Source organism: Octopus sinensis, linkage group LG12 (assembly GCF_006345805.1).
Source record: "Octopus sinensis linkage group LG12, ASM634580v1, whole genome shotgun sequence".
NCBI classification, from domain to species: Eukaryota; Metazoa; Mollusca; class Cephalopoda; order Octopoda; family Octopodidae; genus Octopus; species Octopus sinensis.
In genome coordinates, this window is record NC_043008.1 from 19563644 (window position 1) to 19583034 (window position 19391).

Consider the following 19391-nt stretch of genomic DNA (forward strand, 5'->3'; position numbering starts at 1 on the left):
GGAACAATAAACCAATAATGTAATTTATATTGAGATGATGACAAGTTAATTTAGAATAATTAATCGATATAGTACAGAAGCTATTGCCTGGTATATTATATAAGGAAGAAATGCGGTAGTTAGTTATTGGGTGCAGACATAAAAAAAAATCTCATGTAGTGAGAACAAATGGATCATTATGAATATAGTTAACGAGCGTCGTGCTGGCAGAAACGGTAGCACGCCGGGCGAAATACTTAGGTGTAATTCGTCTGTTCTGAGTTCAAATTCCGGCGAGGACGACTTTGCCTTCTGTCCTTTCGGGATCGACAAATTAAGTACCAGTTGCGTACTGTGGTCGATCTAATCGACTGCTCTCTCTTCTCCAAAATTCGGTCCTTGTGCCTAGACTAGAATAGATTAGGAATATGGTTACCAAGTGTCGAGCTGGCAGAATCGTTAGCATGCCGAATGAAATTGCTTAGTCGTATTTCGTCTGTCTTTACATTCTGAGTACAAATTCCGCCGAGGTCGACTTTGCCTTTCAACCTTTCGGGGTCGAAAAATCAAGTACCAGTTACGCACTGGGGTCGATGTAATCGACTTAATCCGTTTGTCTGTCCGTGTCTGTTCCTTCTATGTTTAGCTCCTTGTGGGTAGTAAAGAAATAGGTATTTCGTGTCTTTACATTCTGAGTTCAAATTCCGCCAAGGTCGACTTTGCCTTTTATCCTTTCAGGGTCGATTAAGCAAGTACCAGTTACGCACTGGGGTCGATATAATCGACTTAATCCGTTTGTCTGTCCTTGTGTGCAGTAAAGAGATAAGAAACGTTAGCACGCCGGGCGGAATTAGCCGTATTTGGTCTGTCTTTACGTTCTGAGTACAAATTCCGCCGATGTCGACTTTGCCTTTCATCCTTTCGGGGTCGATAAATTAAGTACCAGTTGCGTACTAATCGACTGCTCCCTCTCCCACCAAATTTGGTCCTTGTGCCTAGAGTAGAAAAAGACTATGAATATGGTTACCAAGCTTCGAGCTGTCAGAATCGTTAGTATGCCGAACGAAATTGCTTAGCGGTATTTCGCCTGTCGTTACGTTCTGAGTTCAAATCTCGCCGAGGTCGACTTTGCCTTTCATCCATTCGGGATCGATAAATCAAGTACCAGTTACGCACTGGGGTCGATGTAATCGACTTAATCCGTTTGTCTGTCCTTGTCTGTCCCCTCTGTGTTTAGCCCCTTGTGGGTAGTAAAGAAATAGGTATTTCGTCTGTCTCTACGGTCTGAGTTCAAATTCTGCCAAGGTTGAATTTACCTTTCATTCTTTTGGAATCGATAAATTAATTACCTGTGAAAGACCGGGATCGATGTAATCTAATTTCCTCCCACCAAAGTCCAGGCCTTGCGCCTTTAGTAGAAAGTATAATAGGGAAGACACTCGCATAAAATAAATCTACGTTAACTAAAAGTTAGAGTGAATTTGATCGTTGGCAGTAAAGTTACAATTCGGCGCACCTCGCCGTCATAGTAATATCAAGGTTATCGGATATTGAAGGATTGATGTATTTTAATATCTTGGTATTTTAATATCTAGGCACAGGAGATATAGTTTTATTTTGTATAGCAACATAAAATTAATGATTTATTTCCTGATAGGGTTAAAATTAACGTCTGGAATTGACTAAACGATGAAAGTTTAAAAACCACTTGCAGAAGAATGTAATCTCCATCTATGATCATATCTGCCTACATATATTACACACAAACCAACGTGTACACATACGCACGCGCACATTTCATGCACACATACTTGCATTCGCACATCAAACTGTAAACCTCTAATGTCCTCAAACGAAATCTCGTAAATTGAAATTGCTAACCAGCAATAAGTAGTGATATAATAAGTGACATAGAGATATATTGACTGTATCCGCGTCATAAATGTTATATTTCTTTGAAGGTATGTTGAGAATATAAAAATTTATTAATAGTTGTCATGGCCATCTTTACATACCGTTAATCACCAGGAATATTGTTTACATTCTGAAGCAGGAAATAATATTTTATACGTTACAATATATATTTTTTCCTGTCAAAAATATAAGCTGGGATTTATTTCTCTTTAAGTTTTTATTTTCGTACGCGATTAATTTATATAATCGACAGAATCGGGCTTCTGTATATTGCTGTTCTGTATTTTATACACTTCCGAAGCAATAACCTCAAAAATTAGAACTGAACATTTCCAGAAAAGAAGTTAAATAATGTTTAATACGTTTAGATCTGTATGTTTACTCTCCCGATTACTTTTGTCTGCTTCCTGCTTTCTAATGCGTGCAATAGTAACGAAAAAAAAAATCTATCTATCTCATTTAACGCATAAACGACCATTTTCATGGCTAATTGTCGAGATTCAAGACACAGAGGAATATGTTGATTAATACCGAAGTTTAGGATCGATGGAACACAATGTGCAATTGTTAATATCATTCCAACCGTAAAAATACCCGTGAAGATAACTGAAGTAACGTTGATTATTGGAATCAGAATAAAATAGATAGGAATAGGATTAGTGTTAATAAAGTAAATCTATTTTATTATTGTTGTCGGTCTTTTGGCAGTTAGATTTTGTATTTGCATTCTTTAATATGGCTGTGTTTTAGATTGGAACAATTCACGGTGTTTGGTTTGGTTGTCTTTAATAATTGGCCAGAAGAACTGGTATCGATAATTAAGATTAAAAATAATGCCTCTTATTCGGATAGCTATATCTTCCTGGAAAGTTTTGTAAAGCAACAAAATATTCTGGGGTTGCTTTCTTGTTTTGTTATTATTATTTGTTTTTGGTGGTGGTGGGGGGGGGGGGCGTTTAACAATATTATAATTCTGTGTAGATTATTTGCGGTATACTGGAAAATTGCATGATTTATGCCTTTTCCACTCTCACAGTCTTGGTGAAATTGATTTTGAGGAAAGCTCATGAGGTAGAAAGACTGACAGGATAAAGAACTTGGAACGACGTACATGCATTCTCATTTTCTTTAGGGGTTTCTTTCACTTAAACAAATTTGGAAGACAGCACCAATGATTCTTTTTCAGGGGGCTTTAGAATGGTGAGAGGGAATGACCGTCAGGCCGAAGGCTCGTCCCAAATGTTTAAGCCAAAGTGTAATATCTGTGACGCGATTAAACGATCATACGGCGGTGTTAGACCGAGCAATATATGAAATCTATCACGCAATGATTTCAATATAAGAACCAATAATGTACGATATTTTATCCAATGCATTGTGTACTTTTGAAAACGGCGTTTTCCTTCTCTAATATGTGTGTGTGTGTGGTGTGTGTGTGTGTGTGTGTGTGTATATACACACACATATTTACAATAATTAATCGATATAGTACAGAAGCTATTGCCTGGCATATTATATAAGGAAAAATTGCAGTAGTTAGTTATTGGGTGCAGACATAAAAAAAATAAAACCTCATGTAGTGAGAACAAATGGATCATTATGAATATTGTTACCAAGCGCCGTGCTGGCAGAAACGTTTGCAGGCCGGCGAAATGCTTAGCGGTATTTCGTCTGCCGTTACGTTCTGAGTTCAAATTCCGCCGAGGTCGACTTTGCTTTTCATCTTTTCGGGGTCGATTAAATAAGTACCAGTTACGGGGTCGATGTAATCGGCTTAATCCGTCTGTCTGTCCGTATGTTTAGCCCCTTGTAGGCAATAAAGAAATAAGAAATCATTCTAGTTTTATATCATGAGTTTCTTCAAGACGTTTTTGCACAAATAGTTGAAATTAAATTTCGGGAACTGTAAAAATTCCATATTATTATCTCTGTGTTTAGCCCCTTGTGGGTAGTAAAGAGATACTTATTTTTCTTCTTCTTCTTCTTCTTCTTCTTCTTCTTCTTCTTCTTCTTCTTCTTCTTCTTCTTCTTCTTCGTCTTCTTCTTCTTCGTCTTCTTCTTCTTCGTCTTCTTCTTTATCATCATCATCTTATTATTCTTCGTCTTCTTTATCATCATCATCTTCCTCTTCTTCTTCCTTTTCTTCTTCATCTTATTCTTCATCTTCACCTTCGTCTTCTTCTTCATCATCATCATCTTCCTCTTCTATTTCATCTTATTCTTCATCTTCTTCACCTTCGTCATCATCATCATCATCATCATCATCATCATCATCATCTTCTTTTTCGTCTTCTTCTTCATTTTCTTCTTCATCTTCTTCTTCTTCATCTTCTTCTTCTTCCCCCTCCTCCTCCTTCGTCTTCTTCTTCCTTTTCTTCATCTTCTTCTTCTTTGTCTTCATTTTCTTCTTCGTTTTTTTTACTTCTTCTTCTCCTTCTTCTACATTTTTCTTCTCCTTCGTCTTCTTTATATATATATACACACATAAATATATGTAAATATACGTATGATTGATTGATTGATTGATTCTAGTTTCAGCTTATGAGCTGTGGCCATGCTGGGGCACCGCCATATACATGCACATACATACATACACGTACAGAAAGACAGAGACAATACCAGTGGTGCAAACATCATATCACAACATTCTCTGAATCAAAATGCAGACTGGATTAGAAAAACAAAACAAAAGAAAACAAAAATAACATCTAGAAATACAAAAAAATTCCAGAAAACCGACGACAAAATTTTGTCACGGTTTCGTAATGTAATTAGTAGTTAATTGATGGAAACACTTCAAAAATCTCTAATTGTCAATTATAGTAGTGAAAAGAAAATGACCCGGCAGTTTTAATGTCAAAGTAACGTAGACCTTTTCAAACTTTTTGATACGTCCTATATATATATAGGTGCAGGCGTGGCTAGTGTGGTAAGAAGCTTGTTTCTTAATCACATGGTTCTGGGTTCAGTCCTGCTGCGTGGCACTTTGGGGAAATGTTTTCTACTATAGCCTCGGCCCGACCAAAGACTTATGAGTGGATTTGGCAGACGGAAACTGGAAATATATGTATATATTTATGTGTGTGTGTGTGTGTGTTTGTCGCTTCAACTAACTATCGCTTGACAACCTATGCTGGTGTGTTTATGACCCTGTAACTTAGCGGTTCAGCTAAAAGAAACCGATAGGAGAAGTACTAGGTTTGCAAAGAACGAGTTCTGGGATCGATGTGTTCTACTAAATGCGTTGTTCCAGCATGGCCGCAGTCAAATGACTGAAAGAAGGAAAAGAAAAGAATAAAAGAATATATATATTAGAACGAATAAGGAAATATCTACACAAATTTTTCTACTATAACTTCGGGCCGACCAAAGTCTTGTGAGTGGATTTGGCAGACGGAAACTATAAGCTGCCCGTCGTGTATGTGCATATATATATTTATGTACGTGTGTGTATATGTTTGTGTATCTGTGTTTGTCCCCCGCCAACATCGCTTGACAACGGATGCTTTTTCATACCTTTAATTTTTACCACTGATCTAAATGCAATCTCAATACCACACAGTACATATACCTATTTCTTTACTACCCACAAAGGGCTAAACACAGAGAGGACAAACAAGGACAGACAAACGGATTAAGTCGATTACATCGACCCCAGTGCGTAACTGTTATTTATTTAATCGAACCCGAAAGGATGAAAGGCAAAGTCGACCTCGGCGGAATTTGAACTCAGAACGCAAAGACAGGCGAAATACCGCTAAGCATTTCGCCCAACGTGCTAACGTTTCTGCCAGGTCACCACCTTCCACAGTACATATACCGAACACCCATTAGGTGCTCTCCATAAACCTAATGCCTTCTCGATATCTTAATTTATATTCTCTCCAATTTTTCATTTTAATATTTTGTTTAATGATAGATATATAATATATTTGTATATATATATATATATATATAAATATATATATATATAGGGAGAGCATTAATAAATCTCCGAACGAGATGTAAACAGTAACCGCTCGACAACGTAAAGTGTAGTAGCCATCTGAATGTGGCTAGCCACTGGGGGTGGGTGTTACTGAAGCTTTTAGCCCCAGGAGATCGTCGTCTCCAGCTGGCTTTAGACACACTTTCTGTGCCCTTCTGATATTTGCAAAGAGAGGTCATCCCCTCTCGAAAACCTAAGTGATACATACGGACTATAGTTTCGAGGTTTTTGCCCCTCGTCAACGTATGGTAAACACCGGTTTTCGAAAACCGGTGTTTACCATACGTTGACGAGAGGCAAAAACCTCGAAACTATAGTCCGTATGTATCACTTAGGTTTTCGAGAGGGGATGACCTCTCTTTGCAAATATCAGAAGGGCACAGAAAGTGTGTCTAAAGCCAGCTGGAGACGACGATCTCCTGGGGCTAAAAGCTTCAGTAACACCCACCCCCAGTGGCTAGCCACATTCAGATGGCTACTACACTTTACGTTATATAGGGAGAGTTTACGAAAAAAACAAAAGACGAGGACTGGTGGTATACAAAACAAACATGTATTAGTATAACGCTCAACAATAGAAAAAGGCTTCTACGTTTCGAGCCTACGCTCTTCTACAGAAAGGGACACAGAAAAAACAATGAGAGAAACAAGGAGAGAATATATATACATGTATGCGCATGTGTATAGAAACATAAGTATGTCGGCCTGTATAATAGTGCATATAAACATTTATATATATATGCATGCGCTAGTCCGTATATCTATATAATATAATTATTTCCCTCACTGATTCATTAGCCCCCATTATCACTTTAGCCTTACAATAAATACCTACTTCTATTTTTCGAAACTTGACCATTATATCATCCTTTCCTTTATCAGGTTTACTACTCACTTTTAATACAGCCGCCGTACCATTTTCTTTACCCATCTCTCAAGGTTATTGTCTTTGAAACATATCAGTCTATCTCCCACTTCCCGCACATATTCCTTCCTTACGTTCTTATCTCTTCCTTCTACCCCTTCCCCTATTCCTTTTATTTACTGACAACTCTCCTTTCACCACATCCTCACAATATCTTGACCACCATCTAGCAGTGCGCTTTGTATTTTCTCTTCTTTCTTTCTTTCTTCTTTCCTCCCCTATTCCTTTTAACCAATACCTTTCTCCTCCTTCTAAAATGCATATCTATTCCCTTCACTCTATCTACTTACCCCTACCAATACTTGTGTAAAATTTCATTCACACTGCAAGACCCGTTTGAATGAGCAGCACATAGAATTAATGTCTCCACAGTATCCATACGTGATGACAAAAGATGAACTCCTATAGGAATTTACAAACAAGGGACAGGAGGCCTGTCTACCCAATCTACACTGCATTTTCCTTGGATAATCAAACTGCAACGGGTAACATCCAACACATACTTTTATCGTTATTATCTATTTCCATTTATACTGGCTATATCTGTCCCTTTCCAAAATGACTTCTTATATTGAACTCTACTATCTCCCTCTATTTAAATCTCTCCTATCGTCTCTGGTGAAGGGTTGTCCCTCATATTCTTGAAGCAGCTGTAAGACTACTTTTCTCTTTATAAATGTCCTAGAAATTTGACACTGCCTTGGCTTTTTTGTCTCATTTTATTTAACACACATACACACACATTCAGACACACACACACACACACACACACACACACACATATATATATATATATATTCCGCTCTTTGTTAGAGAGGGAACGGTATTCTTAATATTCTTATTCTTGTATACACATTATTGAATAATAAGTTCTTGATTCATTAAACTTTGTCAAACCACCGCACCGAAAATGAAATTCTAGTATAAAAGAATATTCCAAGGAAAAAAAAATTTAAATACACAAAATGTGCAGAGAAATAAACGTTTGTATTTTTGGTTTTCTTTACCCTTCGTTTCTTAAAGATGGCAAATAAACTTGATGTATTCCATCCTAAAGATTGTCTCCCTAATCCTTGTTTTAGTTGTCAAGACAATACGTCTTTAACACATGGCATTTAATGTAAATATCTTATGCTTTCTTTCGTATTTTTGCAAAAGAATTCGCAAATTCCTTGTGAAAATCAATTGGAAAGCGATCACGCACGGACGGATAAACCCACGCACGGAGATACATCGTAGGCATTCAATAATGTGTAATCAGTCAAGTTTGTGTTTTTCAATTCTATCAGAATACAGAACAGCGTGGATATAATCCTAGGCTGCTGGGTGTGATAAGAACTGTCGAGTATTGGACTAAATACGACGGTGATATTTAAATTTATCCGACGTCCATCTAATAACGAGATCAAATTGGTTTTTCAGATTTCGGAATCAATAGAAGATATTTGAATATTATCTCACTATATCCTTTCAAATAATATCCTGTAACACATACCTGTCTAGCATTTATCGCTTGGTCTCTTTCTTTGCATTGAACAGATAAGAGCAATTCGTTTTCTGAAAAGGCAGGGCATCAGTTCTATCCACCACAGCTGACTTCATGATCGAAGACAAACTATAAATAAGTTCCCTAAGTTAACTGTTCTACCCAAGCGACACTTTTGACCATCATTCATATTATTCCTGCAGGCCGGACAGAATGCTTTATGTCATTTCGTCCATCTTTACGTTCAAATTCCGCCGCGGTCGATTTGCCTTTCATCCTTTAATTGACGGTAAAATAAGTACCAGTTGAGTGTCATTTCGTCCGTCTTCATGTTTTGAGTTCAAATTTGGCCGTGGTAGACTTTACCTTTCTCCATTTCGTAGTCGATAAAATAAGCAACATTTCAGTAGGGAAGTCGAGATAATGGACTATTCTCGTCCCACAAATGTCAGGCCTTGTTCCTGTAGCAGAAACAATAATTATTATTCTTAATGCGGCGAGTTGGTTGAACGGTTAGCACGCTGGGTGAAATACTTATCAGTGTTTCGTCCGTCTTTACATCCCGAATTCAAATTCTGTCGAGGCCGGCTTTGCTTTTCATCATTTCGAGTTAGGTAAAATAAGTACCAGTTTAGCACTGGTGTTGATGAAATCGTCTGCCCCTCCAAAAATATTTCAGGCTATCTGCCTTTAATGCAAAGGATCATTATTATTATTATTAGGTTTTCTTCTTTCAGTTTTGTTCCCATTTCTTGCAAATATTGTTTCGTACAACTGGGACAAAGAAACTCATTGTTTACATTGATAAGCCATTAAACTAAACGCCCCAGATTTTTCATCTTCAAAATGAAATGATGTTATATGGGAAAAAAAACACATGGATAGTAATTGTACTCTCAGCAACAATGCGTTTCTCAGTATGTGTGAAGTACTTGTTAATGCAGCCATTTGCAATTTTTGTATGGATAGTAAGCCAAGGATCATTCTCAAATAATTTTTCTTTTTTGATCATCTCAAGTGATCGTGCAAACACTGGTATTTTAACTGCCTTGAGATGCCATATTCTTTTCATTTCAATGAGCAAATATTTATATATTTCTGAGCTAATCAAATTCTTTTGCAGTGATCTTATGATCACAATGAATACTCATGTGGATCAATAAACAAACTTTATTGTTTGGGTCTTTCATAACAATATCCGGTATATTAGCCTTGACTGCTTAGTGTGTGTTGGTAGCTGAAAGTCCCAAAGATTCGTTACATTTTCTCCCTCAGGGTGATGATTATACCACTTCTCGACGCTATTGATTCTATAATGCCGACATACTCACCTGTGTTGATATTGGTTAGCTCTCTCATGTCTTGCTATATATTGTACTAGTGCTAAAATGTTACATCCAGAGATCAGGTGGTCCTCTTTTTATACCTCATAATCGCAGACTCGGCACTTTGGATCTATTCCATTTTTCATCACATTGGCTTGGTAGTTCCGGGTGAATAAGCTCTGATCTTGAGCAACTAAGATGAAACCATCGCTCTCTGCCTTTATCGCTCATCTCCGTACCCTCTGATGGGTGTGCTACTGGTCAAAATTAGCTTGTTTGCAACGGCCACATATTTGTTATGCAGACGTTTCGGCTCCCACCTACCATTCAATTTTCCAACTGCTTTTTTTTCTTGCCATTAATTTCAATTTCTTTGTAACAACAGTTACTGCACTTCTCTCAGGCTGTTCATTCTGGGTGTCATGTATGAAATCAATAGCAAAGTTTTTGCTCTTTTTTATGTCAGAATGAAGCTTCTTACGCCTCTCGGGATTTTCAACGCGTGTTTGAGCGTCCAATTTTTAGATGTTTCAAGATATTTGGCAACTCCAATTGTGGTGTAAGAAAAAAAGTAGGTTTTCCCGTAAGCGTATACATGTATGTATGTATGTATGTACAATCAGGAAACTGTCAATATCACAGACGTAGAGAAAGGAGAGAAAGAGAGAGAGAGAGAGGGAGTGAGAAAGAAAGAACGAAAGAAAGAGAGGAAGAAAGAAGTAAAGAAACAAAAAAGAACGAGAATATAAATACGAACTGCTGTTGCGTGTTTGTATCTAATCGACAGAAAACTGATTGGTGTTATAAGATATGAGAAGCAAATTCTAGTGTCAGGAGTCGTACTAAATCTCGCGTTGGCACTGTTATATTTCCATTGATACCGTAAACTTTGTCATATCGTTATTTCATAAGATGCTTGCCGCTCATTTACTAAGATAGATGTGATATGAAAACCAAGGTCATGTTGAAGGTAAACATGATACGGGAGCTCACAGGCAAGTAGCGTCGGTGCTTCTGATGACCCTTGACAAGATGGACGCAATTATACCTAATGGTTTTTAAACGCAATGGCTCGTTGAATATGTAACACAATAATACATACGTTTCTAATCTAATTTGATTGTTTGATTTTACCAGTCGGATCTCATAAAGAATTTATATCAACGTTCAAGGTTGTTTGATATCATATTTTATATCAGCAGTAAGCGTTATTAAGCTTTCCCATTATGTCACACGTGAAAGTGCGAGTGTGTTTGTCTATGTGTATGTGTGTATGTTTGTGTGTGTGTGTGTGTGTTTGTGTGTGTCTGTGTGTTTGTGTGTGTGTGTGTGCGCGTGTGTGTGTGTGTAAAAAGTTTTCAGCTTTGTTTCTTATTCCCAACTTGCGGAAATTTTCTGTCATTTGCATTGCTAAAGAACGTAGTTTCAATCTTTGCGGGCGATCATTAAAAAAAAACATCATATGAAACCTAATGTAATTAATTATAAGGAAATTCGACTCATTTTCAACTTCTATTCTCTTGATGTAATAAGTCCGAAGCTATCACAAAATAAGTGTCCGCTGATCATAGGTGTAACAAATGATTTAAAGTTAGTGCGAATGGCCGGATATGCAACCAGCCAGAAATGGGTCAGTTAGTTAATGTCCCGTTCAACAATTCCTCTATGATGCCACTGATGAAATAATAGTAAAACATCATTTCAACCATATCAACGTCTACATATCAGCTACTCCACACCATTTTGGGTTTAAATGTCCTTTACTCCTCTTGGTTCTTTCTCGAGTTAGCTATTTATAACATCGGCGATATCAACCACTAATAATAAAAGCATCACTACATCCCTAAGGGAATATCAGTAGGAAAAACTGAAAGAATTTTACAATCGTTTCTCAAAATAATCATTTTGATTCTATATCTTCAAAGGAGTTTATGAATAATAATTATCTTACATCATATCAGCCTTTGAAATTTGAGTTCAATTCTGGAAGCGAATTTCCTCCTGTACATCAACGTTTATCATCTTCCATTTAAGGCTTTCCAAATTGTACAACAAACAAATTACGAACTGCTAGTTTATTTGGTTGTTACATCCATACCCATAGGGACTGAGATTGCTTTTATCGCTAAATTATTAAGTTTTTGCTACTGTTTCTCATGACATAGATTATTGAATAGTTCTGAAAGCACTTTTTAGGAATCTCTTAGATATATTAGCCATAAGGTTAGTCTTTTGTTAGATACATGCTTATTTGTTATTTCTCCCATTATTATTCACCATATAAACGTTTTGTTTTGCGCGTTCTCACGTATGGCCATATATCCACTGTTCCTAACTCTCGATCGATCTTCTACAGATGTTGCCATTGGCACAATATTATTTTCTGATTTGATGCTATTCCTGACAAAATAAATTCAACTCTGTTTTATTGACACAAATATTATCACTTTTCAGAACACCGGATTATTTTAAATTTGAGGAGATACACATTTTTTTTTAAATTAGAGATTTAGATGCTCCTTAATATCAGATACAACTTTGTCATTGTATTTCTTTTGTATTCCCCTCGCTCTCTCACTCATTTTTTTTTCTTTCATTTGTGTATTTCTCGTATTTGATTTCATATAGAATTGCGCGATCTTTCAAAGTATATCGAATCTTAGTACAGATGTTTTATTTAACACATTGATTACTTGGATGTATATGAAAAGTTTTGGAGAAAGTAAAACGCTTTTATTCATCACTGCTATGACTGTAGCATAGTGTTAACGCTCTGCATTAGGCAAACAAATTAATCGCTTTTGGCCCTAAAACCTGAAGCCTACTAAAACGACATAAAAAATGTAATAACATTTTTTTTGTCCTTAGATTTAGTATGCATAACTGTCGACAAAGAATTGCTGTAGTTATTCGAACAATGTTTTAGCACTAGCTGCAATATAGTGTACAATAGAGTATATAGTACTTAATATTGTCCAGTAGAAAATTATAAGCTACCACTTTCGGTTATATTCAGCTAAATTTTTTCCCAGAAGTATTTTAAAAGCCTTAAATCAAAAGCCATAATTAGGAGGTTGCCATGCTTGCAAGACTATTCTACGGTGCTGATTACCTGCCTTCAGCAATTGTTGTATAAATGTTCTCAGAGTAAAGATGAAATTCGTTTTCAGTAAATTTGCGTGGATTCATGAGCTGATTGACAAGGTCAAAACACGTGAAAGCAGAAGTAGAAGCCATTATATTTAAAAGTGTTGGTATAACGTCCACTGTATGTAAGTGCTAATACTGCCATGGCTATGAATGTATTCCTTTTTGGCTAAGAGTGGTCAACCAGATATAAAGGAGTAAATTGTTTTCTTCGCATATCCACATATTCAGTTTTTCGCTAGGTATAAGGCCCAAAATTTTGGAGAAGGGAGCCAGACGATTAGATCGATCTTCGTACGCAACTGGTACTTAATTTATCTCCCCCGAAAATTATGAAAAGCAAAGTCGACCTCGGCGGAATTTGAACGCAGAATGAAAAGACAAACGAAACTGAAATTAATTAATCGGTGTATTGAAAAAAAAAATGCAATTGAAAATAAAGCAATTCTAAAATTGTGAGGTATACTTGCCATCTCAATATGGCTAACCACTAAGGGTGGGTGTTACTGTAGCTTGTAGCCCCAGGAGAAGCTACAGTAAACCCACCCTTAGTGGTTAGCCATGTTGAGATGGCAAGTATACCTCACATTGTCGTGCAGTTACTGTTTATATCTCGTTCAGAGATTTATTATTGCAATTCTAAAATTATTTCTCTATTTTCTCCTTTATTCATTAACCCGTTCTTTCTGTCATTTCATTGTTTTTCCTTCTCGCTTTCCCCCCACTCTCCCACACTCTGTATTCTGTCTATTTCAAATTGCTCAATATTGTTTAAAATCTACAACCTCTCTCTCCTATAATTGTAATAGAGATCGTAAGATTTAAGTTCTAAAGCCATAGAGACTTAAGAGTTGATATAGAAGGTTCTTTTACTTTATCATGTATCTGTTATGTATATATATATCCCTGAAGTTATTTCTCTAAATAGAAATTAAAGCAGCAGTAGCATTAAAAAAACATTAATCAATTAGACAATCTACCCCGCCACCAAAATAGAAGATAGAGAGAGAAAAAAAGGCTAAAAAGTATAGATGAAAATCAAAGAAAATATATGCGCCATTTTCTGGATTGACATGTGAATTGATCTCTGATTTAGGTTTCCCAGTAAAGAAATACTTGATTTCTTCTTTGAAGATTACTAAATTGATCCAGCAGTTTATTAATCAAATATCAAAGACGGTAACTGTCACATATTTGTATAATATAAAACGCAAAAGACTTTCGATTTTAAAGTTTTCAAAATCTTCTTGCATGAAAAAGAGTCCTGCCAATAGTCAAGAGGGCACGTTATTTGGAGTATATAAGTATTAATTTTGGTTTACAAGCTTAATTCTAATTTCATTGCTATCGAATATAATCAGATTATTGATTTTGTTTGAAATATTCACATTACATCTATTATCATTAAATTTATACGGCTTCCAATTTCCAAAGAAGTTGTTTTCGACTTTAAATCAATTCTATAGCATGTACATATATATGTGTGTATTGTATGTTTGAGCGAGCGTGTGTGTGTATGTATATATATATACATATGTATATATTATACATATACATATACATCTACCCCAATCTGTGAGAGATAAATATAATTTAATGTTAAGGAGAATTAAAGTTTCGAGCTATGAAAGCACGAGTGGTTAGGCACTTTATTATAACGTGAGCTGTGTCTTCAAACAGTCAACCATATAAAGGCTTGGAGCACATGGTCTTGTTGAGGTATTAAATATGATAGTCTGGGATGTCAAATCTTAACAGGTGAGAAATATTTTATAAAGGGCAAATGTCTAAGAGGCCTAATATATTATATATTTCTACGGTGAAACCGAATTATTGCCAGCGGAGCTAAGGAGTTATATATTTACATTGGTAAACTTTATTAGCGTATGTTCAATATCCAAGTGTAAATTATGAATAGTTAACACATAGGAACTATTTAACTTGAAGGTGTTAACACCAATGGGAAAATAAGTATTTTCGCAGATAGCAGAATATTTGAATATGTTTCAATATATTATCTATCACTAAGCTTGAATTAAGATATGTTTAATACGGTGGAGAATTATTCAATTACTTTGATGTAGGTAGTAGAGTATCTGGATACGGCTTTATACATTATCAAATAAGGTAAGATTAATTATGAGTAAGATTAAATTATAGTTAATTATGCTTAACTGCGGTAGAAAATTAGAAAGGTAGCGAACATGAGCGATTTAGATATAAGTACTACTGGCAAATATGGTTATACTCTTTTACTCTTTACTCTTTTACTTGTTTCAGTCATTTGACTGCAGCCATGCTGGAGCACCGCCTTTAGTCGAGCAAATCAACCCCGGGACTTATTCTTTGTAAGCCCAGTACTTATTCTATCGGTCTCTTTTGCCGAACCGCTAAGTGACGGGGACTTAAACACACCAGCATCGGTTGTCAAGCAATGCTAGGGGAACAAACACAGACACACAAACACACACACATATATATATATATACATATATACGACAGGCTTCTTTCAGTTTCCGTCTACCAAATCCACTCACAAGGCATTGGTCGGCCCGGGGCCATAGCAGAAGACAATTGCCCAAGATGCCACGCAGTGGGACTGAACCCGGAACCATGTGGTTGGTTAGCAAGCTACTTACCACACGGCCACTCCTGCGCCTATATTTTATTTTATTTATTTTATTCTATTTTATTTAGTTTCAGCTCACAAGCTGTGGCCATGCTGGGGCACCGCCATTAAGAAGTTTTCCAGTATACATATAACATACATGTATATTATATGTGCATTATATTACATATAATATATATATATATATATATATATATATATATATATATATATTATATATATATATATAAAGTATATCAGTCATAGGATAATGAAATTACTATTTAATTTTTTCATTTAGTTTCTTGAGTCGTTTTGTAATCTAGAAGCTAAAACGGCCAGGTTGAAAAAAGTTACTTAAAGCTGTGTATAAGTGGACATCACGCATTGTAAGCACCATAATTTTACGTTTATGCTAAATATATCAACTTCTCATATACAGTACACTTTCTGTGTTGCACACCCCATCAAGCGCACGCACACACACACACACACATACACACACACACATGAGTATGCATGCGTACAAAAACAGGTATGCAATAGGTGTACGTACCTGTGTGTGTGTGTCCTTTATATATATATATTCAGCAAAATGTTTACCAATTTCAACGGATTTCGCTCAAATTTGACGTCGATGTTACGTAGTTGGGTTTGAAATAAAGTGCTTGATTAGCTTAATAATCCTAACTCAATCCCGGGCAAAGCCGGGCTATAGTGCTAGTATTGTAATAAAAGAAGACCTGGTCGGTTTGTTACAGCTGTAAAGACCATCTGGACACGAAGCCTATTTCATAAACTCTTTAGCATTTACTTTCTGTCCTTATGTTGAAACTGACGATGTCTGGCCTTTCCCACCACCCGTACAATTTCATTGTAGAAATAAATAGTCACATTATCAAAATGTCAAAGGTATGAAAAAATGAATGACAAATTCAAAACCATGTAGATAAATAAGGATTTCATTGGACGACAAAATGGGGGGTTACTCTGTAGTCAAGATACTTCACAAAGTATATTGAGAGAAACGCATCAGTCCTTAATGCTTTCTGTCAATCGACATGTTTGGTATTTGTACGCTACTATGAAATTCTCCTTTGTGGTCCTTTATGTTACCTGTTTGATGCAAAAACATTACAGCGCGCTGGCTAAGACATCCCGCCTTTATTTGATGTATGTGAATCTAGTGCTGTAATTCAACGAAAGCAGTGTGTAATGGCGTACCGGTTCTGTTATCTAGTAGCTATTTCCCCATAACATTTGGTACTGGAACGTTCTTTGCCCTTCGTATATTAGAAATTGTGATAATATAGGAATTCCAGAGGTGGTGAGCTGCAAAATCGTTAACACACCGGGCAAAATGCTTAGCGGCATTGCGTCCGTCTTTACTATCTGAGATCAAATTCTACCAATGTCGACTTTGTCTTTCAACTTTTCGGGGCCTATAGAACAAGTACCAGCTGATAACTCGCGTTGCTATAATCAACTCTTCTCTCCCCTCGAATTTGCTGCCGTGTGTCAAAATTTGAAACCAATATATAAAAATCTATCTCACTTGCAATTTTATAAATATAAATTAATTCGTATAAAATAAATACATAATAACTGCGTTTCTGTTATGAGGCTGCCATCTTATTTTCAATCTATTAATGTATATACAATTCCATATATTTATGTAATATTATAAGCAAGCATTACATTTCTTTTTGCAGATGTGTAAATCTAAAATATCTAGAAATCGCATATACAATTACGCTGTCGGAACAAAAGAGCATTCTAACATTGGGAATGTGTGGTTTCCGTATTTGAATAAATACGTCCTCAGTGTATCGTACAAAGGATTGAAGTGAGTACATCTTTGTTTCATTTTGCACATACATACACACACTCACACAAGCAAACAAAAACAAATACGCGCTCGTACACACGTGAAGATAAATACGCGTATTCTTTGTATTTCATATTTTTCGCGTATTTTCTTTGTATACTAATGCGACCAGAACTGTCTTTTAAGCAGCCATTTATAATCACCTCCATTTGTAACAGAACACAAAACGTCTCTCCCGTAACTACTTGCTTTTACTGCAAGTTCAGTATTTGTACATAATGCCATAGTATTTACTTTACAGAATCTCAGAAACGCCTACTATGTTAATACCAGATTATTCTTGTTCGATTATAGTAATTTCTTACATTTTCTCCGCGTGGAAATTGTTTTTCGCAGTAAATCTTTGAAAATTCTTCAGTTTAAAAGCTATTGAAAGATGATTTCGCCGGCAACTTTAAGCAGAAATTACAACAATCGTATTTTGTCACATTTTTCGTTTTCTTTGCGTCCGTTTTAACCTTAAGCAGGTTGTTATTCGTCGTTCGTGCAGAAATGCTCAATCAGTTCCTACAATATGGAAAGAAGTAATAAAAAAAAAAAATTAAAAGGTACAAGAAAGTTTAGTAATCAGTGATTCATCGTTAAATGAATTTTATTTCTAAAATCTTTTTGGTCAGAAATAATTCTCATGTTTAAAGTTGTAATTCCGTCAAACACTGAATCATGCTATAAGTATATATATATATATATATATATATATATATATATATATATGAACGTGTGAGTGTTTGTGTGTGTCCATGAGTATATGTATATATGCACATTAATACATATACATATTTATACATACATATGCATTAAAGTTTGTTTTATTCGAATTATACTAAAAGCACTATAACATTCTACTAAAGAATTATTCAAAACGTTTAGTGTAGCACATTTATTTTAACTTTTAAAGGACTGAGGAGAAGGTGACAGCAACTTAGAAGTTTGGTGCTTCTTGTCTTTGTCGGACAGTATAATGAATAGCAGCCAGCGAAAACTTCGAAGTTACTATCGAGCCCTCTTCGTGTATAAATATTTAATCTGAATAACTTCCTTCATTTTAAAATGAATAGATTTTATATAAAATGTATACTGGAATTACTTCCCTGAAACATGTAAAACAGTCCTTAAGTTTCTTAACAAACACGATAAATAATGCCATGTTAGGTGTCCAGATGCAGATTTGGCATGGAAAGAAGGCAATGAATCATGATTTATATACAGTGTGTCCATAAATTATCTTTACAACTTCCACACTTTATATGTAGATCGTTAGGTTTATATCTGCGTGTATGTACGTAATACATTGTATCCATCGACCGTTAGACGATGGTCACAGGGACACATGGACGCACATACACACAAACGCACACACACATATATATATATGTATGTATATATGTATATATATATGTATATATATGTATGTATGTATATATATATATATATATAAAATGTATATATATATTATATATATATATATATGTATATATATCTTTACTCTTTTACTTGTTTAAGTCATGTGACTGTGGCCATGTTGGAGCACCAACTTTAGTCGAGCAAATCGACCCCATCATCGGTTGTCAAGCGATGTTGGGGGGACAAACACAGTCACACACAAACACATACACATATATATATATACATATACATATATACGACGAACGTCTTTCAGTTTCCGTCTACCAAATCCACTCACAAGGCTTTGGTCGGCCCGAGGCTATAGTAGAAGACACTTGCTCAAGTTTCGAAGGGACTAAACCCGGAACAACGTGGTTGGTAAGTAAGCTACTTACCACACAACCACTCCTGCGCCTATATATATATATATATATATATATAATATATAAATGTATGTATGTCCTGAGTAGGTACACATTTAAAGCAATAGCGAATGCACGTTACATGTTACGAAGAATATTGTGAAAAAATTTCACAGGTAAAAATGTCACGGCCAAAAATTAACAGGAAAAAAGACACGGTTGTATAAAAGAAAGTTGAATAAAATTTGTTAAATAGTAATATACGCATACATACATATAAATATATATATATACATGTACAATCAAGGAACGGCCATAATAGGCCATTCACCCACTAGAAATAACAGCCAAAGCTTCAACCGCAAATAAAAATCAATTCCGTA

At 35.7% G+C, this 19391-nt stretch overlaps 1 protein-coding gene across 1 annotated transcript in view; it reads left to right on the forward strand.

Moving 5' to 3' along the window:
- The window catches only part of LOC115217824 (probable serine/threonine-protein kinase drkC), a 171558-nt gene that overhangs the window by 5792 nt on the left and 146375 nt on the right, over nt 1-19391 (forward strand). The window contains exon 3 of the mRNA XM_029787505.2: nt 17085-17218. Within this exon, the coding sequence (XP_029643365.1) occupies nt 17085-17218 (134 nt within the window). The remainder of the gene's footprint in view (nt 1-17084; nt 17219-19391) is intronic.